Source organism: Mesocricetus auratus, unplaced genomic scaffold (genome assembly GCF_017639785.1).
Source record: "Mesocricetus auratus isolate SY011 unplaced genomic scaffold, BCM_Maur_2.0 Super-Scaffold_6723, whole genome shotgun sequence".
NCBI classification, from domain to species: Eukaryota; Metazoa; Chordata; class Mammalia; order Rodentia; family Cricetidae; genus Mesocricetus; species Mesocricetus auratus.
This window is the reverse complement of record NW_024429183.1, coordinates 4,842,176-4,855,231: the sequence shown is the minus strand read 5'-3', so window position 1 is coordinate 4,855,231 and position 13,056 is coordinate 4,842,176. Positions and strand designations below refer to the sequence as shown.

At 44.8% G+C, this 13,056-nt stretch overlaps 1 protein-coding gene across 1 annotated transcript in view; it reads left to right on the top strand.

Annotated features, from left to right (window-relative positions):
* Window positions 1–13,056, top strand: part of Cdh13 (cadherin 13) — a 973,690-nt gene that overhangs the window by 642,307 nt on the left and 318,327 nt on the right. The window contains exon 6 of the mRNA XM_005073074.4: window positions 2,388–2,532. Coding sequence (XP_005073131.1) covers window positions 2,388–2,532 — 145 coding nt within the window. The remainder of the gene's footprint in view (window positions 1–2,387; window positions 2,533–13,056) is intronic.

Genomic DNA, 13,056 nt, shown 5'->3' with positions numbered 1-13,056 from the left:
CATCATTTCCCTGGAGCAGACGTCTTGTGGCTTCCCATTGCTAGCTGTCTGTCCATTCTTCTCCCAGAGGGCTCCGCCACACAGCTTTACAAAGACGGTGGGTGGGGGTGGGCATCTTTCATTGGTGTGCATCTATCTCTCTTTGTTTCTGAGCCTTGAACCCAGCCGCTAGAATCCGCCATGTGATTCACAGGAAACAAACACGGTTTCGGACCTTCAAAGGGAGGGTTTGTGTGTTTGAGGCATCTCACTCAGGAGGGGAAAAGGGAAGCAACAGCATCTCTCAGCATTGATTTTCTGACACCGGCAGCCCTCTCTGGAATGTGAGAGCCGTGTCCTTCAGAAAGGCCGCATTTGCTCACTGTGGTCTGGCCCAGACTTAGGAACAGCAAGTGAATGAAACTCACAAGGATGTCAGATTTTGTGTGGGAGTCTGTGCATGAGTATGTCACACATGTATGTAGGTACATGTGGTTTCTTCCTCAGTTGCTCTGTCAATTTTCTGAGACAGGGTGTGATAATTGGTCTTAGTGGTTAACCTGACACAACCTAGAATTACCTGGGAAGAGAGGCTTGATGAGGAATTATCTAAACCAGGTTGGTTTGTGAACAAATCTATGGATAACTGTGTTTATTATATTAATTGATGTAGGAAGAACTCCCACACCCACATACTGTGGGTGGCGCCATTCCCTAGAAAGGGTGTCCTGAACTGTGTGAGCAGAGAAGGCAAATTAAACACTAGCAAGCATGCGTTATTCCTAGTTCCCTGTTCCTGATTGTGTGTGTGTGTGTGTGTGTGTGTGTGTGTGTGTGTATGTGTGTGTGTGTGTGTGTTATGGCCAACTCCCTCAGGTGCCCATACCTGTGGCTTCCCAGGTATAAATGGGTGGAAACCTAGACGGAGAGCTAAAATTAACTCTTTCTTCTCTAAGTTTCCTTCTGGGGCAGTGGTTATTTCATCACAGAACAGGAACCCAAGACACAGAGTCTCTCACTGAACCTGGTACTCACTGATTTGGCTACACTGACAGACCAGCAAGCTCCGGGATCTTCCTGCCTTTGCCTCCTCATTGCTGGGATTGTAGGCACATGTTACTGTGCCCTGATTTAATATGGTTCTGGAGATCTGAGTTCAGGTTCCCCTGTTACTAACTGAACCATGTCTTCCCAGCCTCAGCTTTAAAACAATGTTTCTTCTCTATTATATCTCATTTGCATGTAGTGCTAGGAGGCATTGCCCCTTAAATTTTTCTTAATTGAGGTGTTATCTGCTCAAGAAACCAAATGGGTTTAGGAGTATGTGTGCATACCTGTGTGTGTATGTTTGTGCCTGTGTATGTGTGTGTTGACACAGAGGATATGATACTGCTAAAGAAAAACAGTCCCTTTACACATGTAGGCTGGGTTTCATCTGATGCCCACATTTGTACATCACATAGGTATGACCACAATGCTTGTCTTGTCAGTTTCACTGAGCGGAGAGAGGACTAATCAATGGAGAAAACAAGGATTCTTGGTGAAGGGACTCTGTGCTGTGGTCTCCACTGACCAGAGTGCATGGTCATCCCTCTGAAGGGAGGATCACTTGTATTCAGAAAGCTCCTATTGCTATTCCTGAGACAAATCAAGGCCCAATGAAGCACAGCTAATGGAACTTGTGGCAATAGCAATGCCCTGGGTATGCCATGGTATAACTCTCTGCTTCCAGACCAGCAGCACCGCTAAATTCCCGTGCCGCCTTCTTGCCTGAGATCTGGAAGGACTTTCTTTTGGAAGCACTTCATGGAGCTGTTTAAGGGGGGACAGAGTTCCTGAGGCTGCAGCAGGGCTCTGCCCATACCAGCCCTCTTACCTGAGGGATGGATGCCTCTAGATGTGTATTGATCTGAGTGTATCCTCAGCATGACCACAGAAACTCTGGGTTTCCCTCAGTTCATGATGACTCACCTATTGTTTCTATTAGCATAATGTTCCTTTTAAGGATAATGATGCTGGAAAAACAGTGTAAGCCTGTTTCCCCAACCATGGTGCATGCATGCATGCATGCGTGCATGGGTGTGTGTGTCTGTCTGTGTGTGTGTGTGTGTGTATGTATGTATGTGTATGCCTCTCCATCTGTCTGCGTCTGTGTATTTAAATTTCTATGCAGATTTGATGATTTAATTATGGTTTTTCCAAGGGGAGATGTAATACATGCTGATCTTTGCCTTTCATTGTAAACTATTTAGTTTCTGTTCTCATCCTGGTGACAATCCATGGAAACCAGAGTTTGAATATTATCCAAAGCTCAAAAAATTATTGATACAACATACTCTCTCTGAGGGACCTTATTTTGATTTTTAAAATAATGCTTTCTTTTTCTCCCAATCTCTATGCTCATACAGCTGTTTGTGGAGACCACGGATGTCAGTGGCAAAACTCTGGAGGGGCCGGTGCCCTTGGAAGTCATTGTGATTGATCAGAACGATAATAGACCCATCTTTCGGGAAGGCCCTTACATTGGCCATGTCATGGAAGGATCGCCAACAGGTAAGTCACACTGGCTGGCCATCAGCATGGTGGCCCTGAAAGTGGCACATGGTCGTCTTTGGAGATTCTGACTGGTTGTCATGAAATAGCATTAAGGTTTCTCTGGATTCTAGCAAGGGCTGGAAGCCCTCAGAGAACAACTGGGGGACTGCAAACTATGAAAATATATTCCCTTGTCTGCAGGGGTGATGCACCATCAAGGACTCCAATCCTGGTTAGTGTTGGACACTGAATATTTCACTCACAATGTGAGGGCTGAAGGCATAACTGTGCACCCTGTGGAGTTTTGATGAGAATGGCTGCCTTCTACATAAATTGCTCTGTCCTTTTCATAATTGCCTTTCAAGAAGAACAATGTTGGTGTGACAGGCTGGACCTGTTCCTTTTTCCTTAGAAGATTTTTGGAGAGACACCTTTTGTCTTCAGGCAAAAGGCCGAAGGCAAGACCTCTCTCTCTCTCTCTCTCTCTCTCTCTCTCTCTCTCTCTCTCTCTCTCTCTCTCTCTCTCTCTCTCTCTCTCTCTCTCTCTGGAAATGCTTGTAGCTACTGTTATGAAAATGACTCCAGGATGCCTCAGGGCCTAGCAATCTTTCACCATGTTTAACTTCTTTGGGAAAGACTTAGAATTTAGAGCCCCCCTTTTAGGGACCCAGAACATTCTAATTAAGGTACCTAGTGTCCAGCAGAAAAAAGTTACTTGTGAGCAAAATGCTGTGAAACTGAAGAACAAAGAAGAAAGCAATTCCTGTTCAAGTTAAGTGTGATTTTAAGCATTCAGATACATTTGTGTGAAAAGCCCTGTATTAAGGGCGTTCCTGTTGCTGGTTCTGAGGTTTTGACTAAACAATGAACAAAATAGTCGGTCGGCAAGCCATAGAGAAGACAGGGACCAGTTTAGGCTGCTTCTCTCCCTTTGTTGAATTGATGGGATGTATCAATGACATGTAGATACTAGAGACTTTGAAAAATGTTGCCATGGCAACCTCCCCAGACTACCAGGTGAATAATCATATGCAAGATGCCTCAAACCTCCCTTTAGCTTCACAAACTTGGTCTCTATGCTCTTCATCACTTCCCCCAAAAGAACAGGAGCAGACACCTACCCTCCCAGATTTGAATGTGCTCTCATACAAATGATGGCAAATTTGCTGTGTGTTCCCAAAGGTGTTATAGGGGAGAGATGGAGGGAGAGGACTGGTAACAGGCCTGAGGAGGTGCAGCCTGTGCAGGTGAAGGCAAGTCAGATCACTTCAGGGCAGATCAACCTCATGGCACCTCTCCAGGGGTTGCTTTTGAAGGAGAGAGGACTTCTGATGGCAGAGACTCTGGACTTTGATTTTAATGTTTGCAGAAATCTACTTAAAGGGGCTGAGGGGCAGAACAGTTCAGCAAGATGGATGGAGAAAGCGATTAAAGAGGCCAGACGTGTGAGCAGAGCAAAGAATGATTCCTTCTTTCTGTGTGTAGTCCCCAGACCCCAAGTATGAGCGACTGGAATACCGATAAGCTGAAAACATGAGCCCAGCATTGAAGTCCATAGTGCATCCGGGGGCTGTGAGCATGCCTCATCTCTGTATAGTACATGTATGTGATGAGATGAGGGCCAATCTCCCTCCCACAGCTATGTCCTTCTGTAAAGTTTAGGAGCGTTTCAGGTGCTATTGCTTTGTATACTTGTCATATTTTTAAGGGAAAATTGAATCCTCTATGCAGGTCGAATTTCTTAATGCACAAAGCTATTCAGTTAGGGACAGACACATCTCCAGGAAACATAAAGCGGCTTGCACTTCTCTTTGTGATTGATATTATCCCATAAAAAGCATAAGATTTGTACAGCTGTGTAGAATGGATGCTTCTGTGAGTGCAGAATGGTCCTGGTCTTCTTTCATCAGCAGCCTCTAGGATTAACTCTAGAGCAGTCATGGGAAGAAACTAGTCAAATTTGATGTCAAGAAGGTAGATACTGGGGGCGGGAAAGACATTCTTAGTGTGCAACTGCCTAGATTCACTAGCACCCTGTAGGAAAATTGCAGGGAGGACAGTCTCAGGGCATTGTGATGGTGGATGGTGTTCCACCCTCCTCTAACCCTCTTCCCCAATTGAGGCCCTTTTCAAATTATACCATGTGTTCTATGTTTCCAGACTGGTTATGCAAGTGATTACTTCTGACATGCTCACAATTCCCTGATCCTTTGTTAGGACTTTCTCAATCACTCTCGACCTTATATTTTTGAGACAGAGTCTCTCACTGAGCCTGGAGATGACAATTTCTGCTACTCTGACTGGTCAGCAAGCCCTAGGATCCCCCTGTCAACACTTCTTTGATGCTGGGATTACAGATGTATACTACCAAGTGGTCCTAGTTGTGGCAAGTTGACAAGTAAAAACTAAGCATCACAGTCACTAAGCTCAGTCCTGGGGTCTACGGCCCACAGAATCTGCATTGGCTTCCTGCTGAGAGCCTCATCTGCATGTGTGCCCAACATTCCTCATTCACTTTTGCCCCCCATATGAGCCTGAGATCTATGAGACACCCAACTTGTGGGTCTGTTTTGCTCTGATGGTAGCACCATACTGTAAGTAGGTCCAGATGGGGGCATGTCTGGGTTTGTGCAGTTCTGTCCAATGAACTGATTCAGCTTCTGATGGAAAATGAACAGTCTTCCTGGACAACAACTGGACTCACTGAATCATATTGATTTATTGTTAGCCTTCTGGGGGAAGGCTCTGGGGGAAAGAGGATGAGACAATGAGACCCTCTTGAGTAACTCATCACTTTCTTAAAAGTCAGCCTACCTGTGACCAGTGGCATAGGGTGTGACCTGCATAGCTTCACAGAGCTTAGTGCTCTGAAGATACCCTTCTTGTTTACTGTGCTGTCACCAATGTCCTAAGCTTTTAATCATTGATGAACAAGGGGTTACACTGTCATTTTGCACCCAACTCCACATGTTACTTAGCTGTTTCTGGGTGCCACCTTAGCCTGGGGTTCAATGTCTCCTGCTCAGTTTCTTAACAAAGTGAGACATCATGCAAGTCACTGAACCTTCTAGAAACCTCAACTACTTTGTTCATGAGATGGAGCAGGATGGAACAGTAGCTAGTTGAAAGCCTGTACATGGGATGAAATGAGACAGCAGGTTGTATCCAGTGCTTAGATTATAACAAATGCTCAGAAAATGCTGGTATGCCCTTAATAGTGAGATTATTCTCAATTCCCTGACATTGGTCCCTTCAGTAAAGTTAAAACAAAGAGACACATTGCTGGTATGAAGGAGAATTCATCTCCCAACAAGCCAGGCATCAGTGCCACATCCCTGTGTACCCAGCTGCCATCAGTACCCATCCATCACAGAGGAAGGTCACCTGTATTTATCTACAGGGACAGACAGGAGACTGCTCCCAGCTGTTCAGCACTAAACTCCAGGGTGTTATTCTGGGGAATCACTCCCAACGAAGGTGCATCGGCAGAGAATGATGGTGGTGTAGTTCTTTTTATAGTCACAGTGTTGATTTATGGAACCTGAATCCCAACTGTGGACATTCCACAAGCCAGCCAGTTCCCAAGACACACCAAAGCAAAAAAAGAGGGCTAGGACCTCAGGATTCCCAGAGGACACGTGTGCCAGGACCCTGAGTGCCCGGCTGACACCAATTCACACATGTTTTGTCCCCACTGGTCTCCTGGGTGCTCTGTAAAAGGCTAACCATGAGCAACCATGAGGGTTTCCCCTAGCATACTCTAAGGGAGACTCAAGGGCAAGTGTGGTGCCCAGGGGAGAGAAGCCCAGGGCGGGAGGTCAGCCAGTGCAATATGCAGTGGAGAGGCTGTCAGGGTGGGTATATGGAGTGTAAGCCTCCGGAGAAGTGGAAGAAAAAACCACCAACACCCTTGAGAATTATTCTAGTCAAGGGACAGGAGGCCTGGGATGTCCACCATTCACCTGCAAGTCTAAGGGTGATGAAACTATCTCCAGGGAACTTTAGCTTCCAGAACATTTGGTCAACTGTGAAGAAGGCAATGTGGATATAAGATTTTAGGCAGCCTTCCTGCAAGACACAAGAGCTCCTCATGGGACTGGCCTTGGCTACCCTGGATGTTTCCTTGAGAGGCATCAGGGAACAAAGTAATGTAAGAACTGTCTGTTTCCAGTCCTTGTACCATGTTGGTCACATTCAGTGTCCCTTCAGATGGGGCCATGACCCATAGGTACACATCAGAGTTGTAAGAAGGAGCAGCGCCTATGTGCTGTGCTCGCCATTCTCCGTGCTATAGAAGACAGGCTAGATCATCTGCTGACCTCCTTGACTACCCCATGACTCCCATACTGCCTTCCCTACTTTCTTCCCCTTCTTCTCCAATATTTTCCTCAAACATCCTGAATGTGCCAACCTGTGCTAAGCTCTGAGGGCACCACAGTAAGAGGATAGACATTGCCCTTCCCCACTGGCATTCACAGCCACATGAGAAAAACGGCAATGAGAAAAACATGAACTGAAATTGTGGCAGTGCTATACCAGAGCCAGACAGAATATTTAACACAGGAGCAGCTGAACCTCATTTTCTGCAGAGCCAGACCCCTCTGTGAAAAGGTGATGGGAGCACAGGGATGTCTCCTGCTCCATTTTCATCCCAGATTCTTCCAGGTAGATCTATCTAATTTTAAAAGAAATCTGACCAGACCAGACATGGGGAAAATAACTAAATCCATTGGCCTTTGGAACAGTTGTCCATACTGAGAGGTCAACGTGGCTTAGCAGCAAAATGGCTTGAATGAAGTTAAGTTGGCTGTGATGCTAATGGTTGCTGTTTGGTACCCGGCTGCGCATAAGGATGACTGTGATGTTGAGGACTGACATTTTATTTCCTGCTCAATATAAAAGCCCCATTTAGTCGGGATAGGCTGGTGGTAGTAAAGTCCCTTTTGTGGCACACTCTTTTCTCATGGCAGTTTTTCTTCACTGGTCTCTCAGACATTCAAATCATGCTCTCTTTCACCGTCTTATGTCCCACCAACCTCACATTTTCCAAAGTATTTCACAATAGCCACCTTACAGTGTTTTCTTAAATACAATTTTTTAAAAAGAATTCTGTTAGTATTCAGGCATCTGTACTGACCTGCCCTTGGGGTTTGGACAGGATGCGCCCTCAGCTGCAGCCACTAAGAGGACCACCTGTACACATTCACTACATTCCCTTTTAAAATTACCCTGCCCACCTTCCCATCTTTCTCTCTCTGCTTCTCTGCCCGTCTCTCTACCTGTCATTCTCTCTCCTCTTTCACTCTCTGCCTCTCCATTTCTGCCATTCCTGTTCCCAGAGGCCTCTTCCCTCTTCTCTCCCCCACTTTCTCACTCACTTTCCCCCAATAAAAACCCCTCTACCCAAGCTCTGTCACATGGTGTATTTCTCTCATGCACCACTTTTTAAGATTACAACAGAATTCAGCTTTCTTTTAACTTCTTTAAGTGAAAAACACTCATTATATCAAGTCACCAACTAGAGAGAACCATCTGTCAGCTAACTTCTAGGTTCTCTCTGGGCATCTCTACACAGTGAAAGATAGGTCATGGGTCAACAGAAGTGAGTCTACCCAGTCACAGGCAAGTCACCGCCTGTAGTCCACCATTGTTTATCAATGAATGCCCAGTTGGTCCCCATGGCAAGCAGCTCCGTGTCTGGTATACTGCCGTCAAGTTAACCAGTCCCTTATTGATCAAAGGTGTTTCTCTTCTTTATACTCATCATCAGTTCTGCAGAGGAGCATCCATCCACTCATCCCCACCCACTTTTGTGGGAATTCATGCAGGGTAGGAGTCAGATTGGCATGATGGAGGATAAGCCTTATTAGATTTTGATCCATGTTTAGGCACTTTTTGTAATCAGAGGGTTTTTAGTCTATATCTCAGCTAAGCTCAGGAATTAGCAGATAATTGTTGCTCTTCTCACAAATATACATACTGATGAGAATTTTCATTTATGTGTTTCCCAGGACTTTACTCAATAGCTGCAAGGTTTTGTTATGGGGTCTTTATCTCATTTGAACAAGGTGGGACTGTCTCAGTATGGTCTTCTCCCTGGGTTTTGTGGTTAAGGAAGAAGGCCACAGTTGCTGATGCTTGCCTATCTCCTCAAGTCATAACCAGAGCCTTGGAAGAATGTCAATAGCATATCATTTGAGTATAGTTGGTCATAAAATAATGCTATCAAAGAGCTGTATAATCCAATCAGAGTCTACTTCCCACAGGGAAAATTCCTAAATGGTATGAAAAGTGGTATCTGAACCTGGTTAGCTCTTGACTCTTCTTAGTCATTCTAGAAATAGAATCTTGGAGCTGAAGAGATGGCTCAGCAATTAAGAGTACTGGCAGTTCTTCCAGAGGGCCCAGAGGAGCCAGGTTCAATTCCCAGCACCCACATAGAAGATCACAGCTGTCTATATCTCCAGTTCCAGGGGAACCAACATTCTCACACAGACACACATGCAGGCAAAACACCAATGCACATAAAATAAAAATAAAGAGTAACTTAAAAAAGAAAGAAATAGAATCTCTGCAGTGACTCTTTACCCTGTCCCCAGATAACAGATGTTTCTCACAATTTCAGAACCAAGCCTATTAACTCCTCAGTCTGGTTTCCAGGGTCTTCACTATTACATACTTGTCCACCTCTGGTGGGCACCATTGGATGTAAGAGGACTCCATCCTGTTGGATCACTGGAGCATTCAGTGGGTCTAATGAGAGGAGAAGAATGATTGAACCCCTCAATCTTGTAAAAGGGAGCCTAGTTAGTGCACACATCATCTTTAATATGCACAGCTCAAACACTGTTCCTTCCAACCCACTTAAAACCCTCTTACCAGCTACATCTATACATGGACTTGGAGGTCTTAGGAGACAGGCATCCCTTGATTCCTGCATCCTCTCCTCTTGACCTTGTGGTCTTTGTTCCTTCCTGGGTTAGCCTAGATGCTGTCTCTCTTCTGCCAGTCATCCATGCTCATGCTCTTCAAAAGGCCCTTAGAGTTCCAGGTGAACTGGAGAAATGTAACTCTAGTGCTCCTGTCAATGACTTCCATATTAAAGTAAATGTCTGGTAGCTCTGCTCTAACTTCTGTAGTTATTTTGGACTCAAGCCCCAAACTCTTTTTCCATCACTCTTCATAATTTGAAGGAAAGAATGACTTGTGACAGCAAGTATTGAAGGTAAAACTGAAATCTAACTCACTTGATTAATAAAATAATAGAATATTGATTGGGTAAAGACTTGTCTTGCAAGGATGAGGACTTAAGTTTGATCCATGAAACCTTTTTTTAAGCCAATCAGTTGGAAAGATTGCTCAGTGGTTAAGAGCACTAGCTGCTCTTATAGAGGATCTGGGTTCAGTTCCTAGCATCCACATAATGGTTCACAACCATCAGTAACTCCAGCTCAGGGAATCCAGTGCCCTCTGATGGCCTCTGTGATCATGCATACATACAGGCAAATATCCATGCATATAAAATAAAATGGAAAAAGCAGACATGGTGCTATGCACTTACAATCCCAGTACTTAGTAGATGGAGACAGGCAGATCCTTGCAGTTTCCTGGATAGACAACCTAGCTTACTTGGTGAGTTCCAGGCTGATGAGAGACCCTTGTCTTAAGAAAGATGGATGGAACCTGTATTTCATCGCATTTTTGTTACTGTAATAAGAAACCATGAGCAAGGTAACTTATGGAAGAAGGAGTCTATTTGTTCTCATGGATCTAGGGGTTAGAGTCTATGATGGCATAATGGAAGCATCCACCGAGCAATGACAATGAGGTTTGGTGAAGTGATATTGATGAACATGGTGAAAGAAAGAGCCCATTGGGGAAGTATGCTCCAGGAAGAACAGCCAAGGAATTACAAAGACCTGGGTGGTGTCTCAGGAAGAGAAGTGTCCATAAAGCTCTAGGAGATAGGCAAGCGCACAGTCATCATGAACAGAAGTCAACAAATACAAACCAGATCTGTCTCACTGCTTGTTATCTTTTAAATAAAGTTTTATGAGAACACAGACATAATCATCAATGTATTGGCTGCATTCAGGTCACTGACTGATACATGTAACTGGACCCAGACTATACATCCTACAAAGACTAAATTCGGTACTAGCTGATTTTGTAAACAGTTTGTTGATCCTGGTTAAGTGTTCCTTTGGTTGTGGTGTGTTTTACATGTAACAGGAAGCTCTTGGATAAATGTAGAAGGAGACTGGTAAAGTCTTGTTTGACTGTTAAATGGTAGCTTGCCATTCTTAGTGGAGGGCTGTGGTGGCAGATAACCAAGAATGGTTATAGAAGAGTCAGTTTTCTTCAGGGATGCAGCCCCTGGGCAGCTGCTCAAACTTGGGGAGACAGTCAACACATGTCCACCCAAGCACATCCATGCACCCCACACCCATGCACAGAAAGGCAGTAACTAAGTAGGTTCAGTGGGCTTAAGGGAGGGGGGAAGAGAGAGCACGTGAAGTAGGGAGAGAAAACGTGGTGGGGGGACATGGGAAGAATTGGAGGGGAAGGGATTTGATTAAAACATACACATGTGTAACCCCCCTAAAGGACAGTGTTTTTAGTGCCCCAAGTATAAGAGAACTTCAGTCTGAAGCAAGGTGGTAAGGAAAGAGACAAGAGGTCACACATGACTTCTGTGATGATCCCTTGACAAATGGGAGATTACTACATATCGAGACACTTTATGATGCTGGATTATTGTGTCTGATGCCATCTTTACGGAATTACAGCAGTACTGTAAACCTTAATAGGTTTATAAATTTTCCCCAGGTATGAGCTGAATTCTGCCTCCTGGTTTCTTTCTCAGTCATAAGCTTAAGCCTGGGGACTTTATTGTTGGTTTTTCCCTCCTCCATCCCCAGGTTTTCAGGACTGACAGAGTCCCAGGTACATACTGTGGTGGCCACTGATAAATTCCATCCAAGGAACAAATGGTCCCTGGTGGCAGGAATTCTGAATCACTATCATGTTCTCGTTTTGTTCAGTTTTTAAATAAATGTCTGTGTTTGTTTGCCACTTGTTCACTCCTTCAATAACCATCTCCAGCAAGCCCATCATGTGTAGATTTGCTGTTTTTAGTGAGAATAGAGGCACAGCCTGCAGATGTCAAGGACCCCAGCAGGTAATACATCACACACACTGTAGTCATTCAAAAGTGAGCATGCTCCTGGGAACCATCGTGAGAGGCAGGGAAGATGCTCCCGCCTAGAGTGAAGCAGTGAGAATCTTGAGTAGATTTTGTTCTGCTGCTCTTTGCTAGGCCCTGGACTACTTGTCCCTTGGCTGTCAACTCAACCCTCCTAACAGCTGTGGGACTGAGCACACAGAACCTCATGGATTTAGGTTAGTCTTCCCAATGTCATGGGTGACATAGCTGGGTTCCAAGCTTAGACCTCTATGATTCCAGAGACGGCACTGTGTCATTTCCTCCCACTATCCTGAAACATTCTCACTCAACACAATGCCATCATGAAGCCATAGGTGCCACTCAAAGTCTAGGGAATATTTCCGTGTGTGTGTGTGTGTGTGTGTGTGTGTGTGTGTGTGTGTGTGCATGTGTGTGTATCTGTTTGTAGAGGGGAAGAACAGGGAGAAAGAGGAGAACAGCATTTATCTTCAGTTACTCCTTTTTTATAACGACTTTTTGTGGTTCCAGAGTTTTGTACATTCATATAATGCTTTTTGATCAAATCCACCTCTCGTGCTCTCCCCTTAATGGTCTGTCTACCTTGCAGGCCACTCAGAGCCCAAGCAAGTGCCTTCTCAGTGCAGCCAGATCTGCCCCCTGGCGGTGGATCTGGTGATGTTCAAAAAGAACTGAGGATCCACAAGGCAAGCTGGGGCCATCAACCAACAAACTCCTTAAGGCAGCTTCTTCTATAGGCCCCACTGTTCTGAGAACCCAATCCCTTCTGAGGGCAGAGTCCAGGGCCTCAGATTCCATTGATCCAGGATCTTCACCTTAACAGCCAGTGTATTTTCTTAAGATGCCCTGAGTGAATTATATATAGACCCACCTCCAATCTTAAGTAAACAGAAAAAGATTCAGTCTGTTAAATTCTGTGGGGAAAGGGCATATAAAATCCCTTTCAAGTATATGTTTTATGAAATATAGGCCAGGAATTGAGTTTTCCAGTATCAAAGAAAAAAACTTTAATAGACTTGTAGCTTCCCTGCTTTAATTACAGCTGCATATTTTTTTATTCAAGCTGAACACAGTACCCAAAGCTGTTTCATTATTCAAGAAGCTGATTCTCCTCAAAGAGTTCTCCAAAGTTGGGCTGGGGAAATATTTGTGTTTTCTTGCTTGCTTTCATTATTTTTCCTTTCAGGAGTGAAGCTCTTTATCTTCTGGGTTCCTGGTTTTCATGAGGATGCCATCTTGGATGCTTCCTCTGGGGGTGCTGGAATGGATGCTTCCTCTTGGAGGTGCTAGCATGGGTGCTTCCGCTGAGAGTTCTGGGAATCCAGACACCTGTAGCC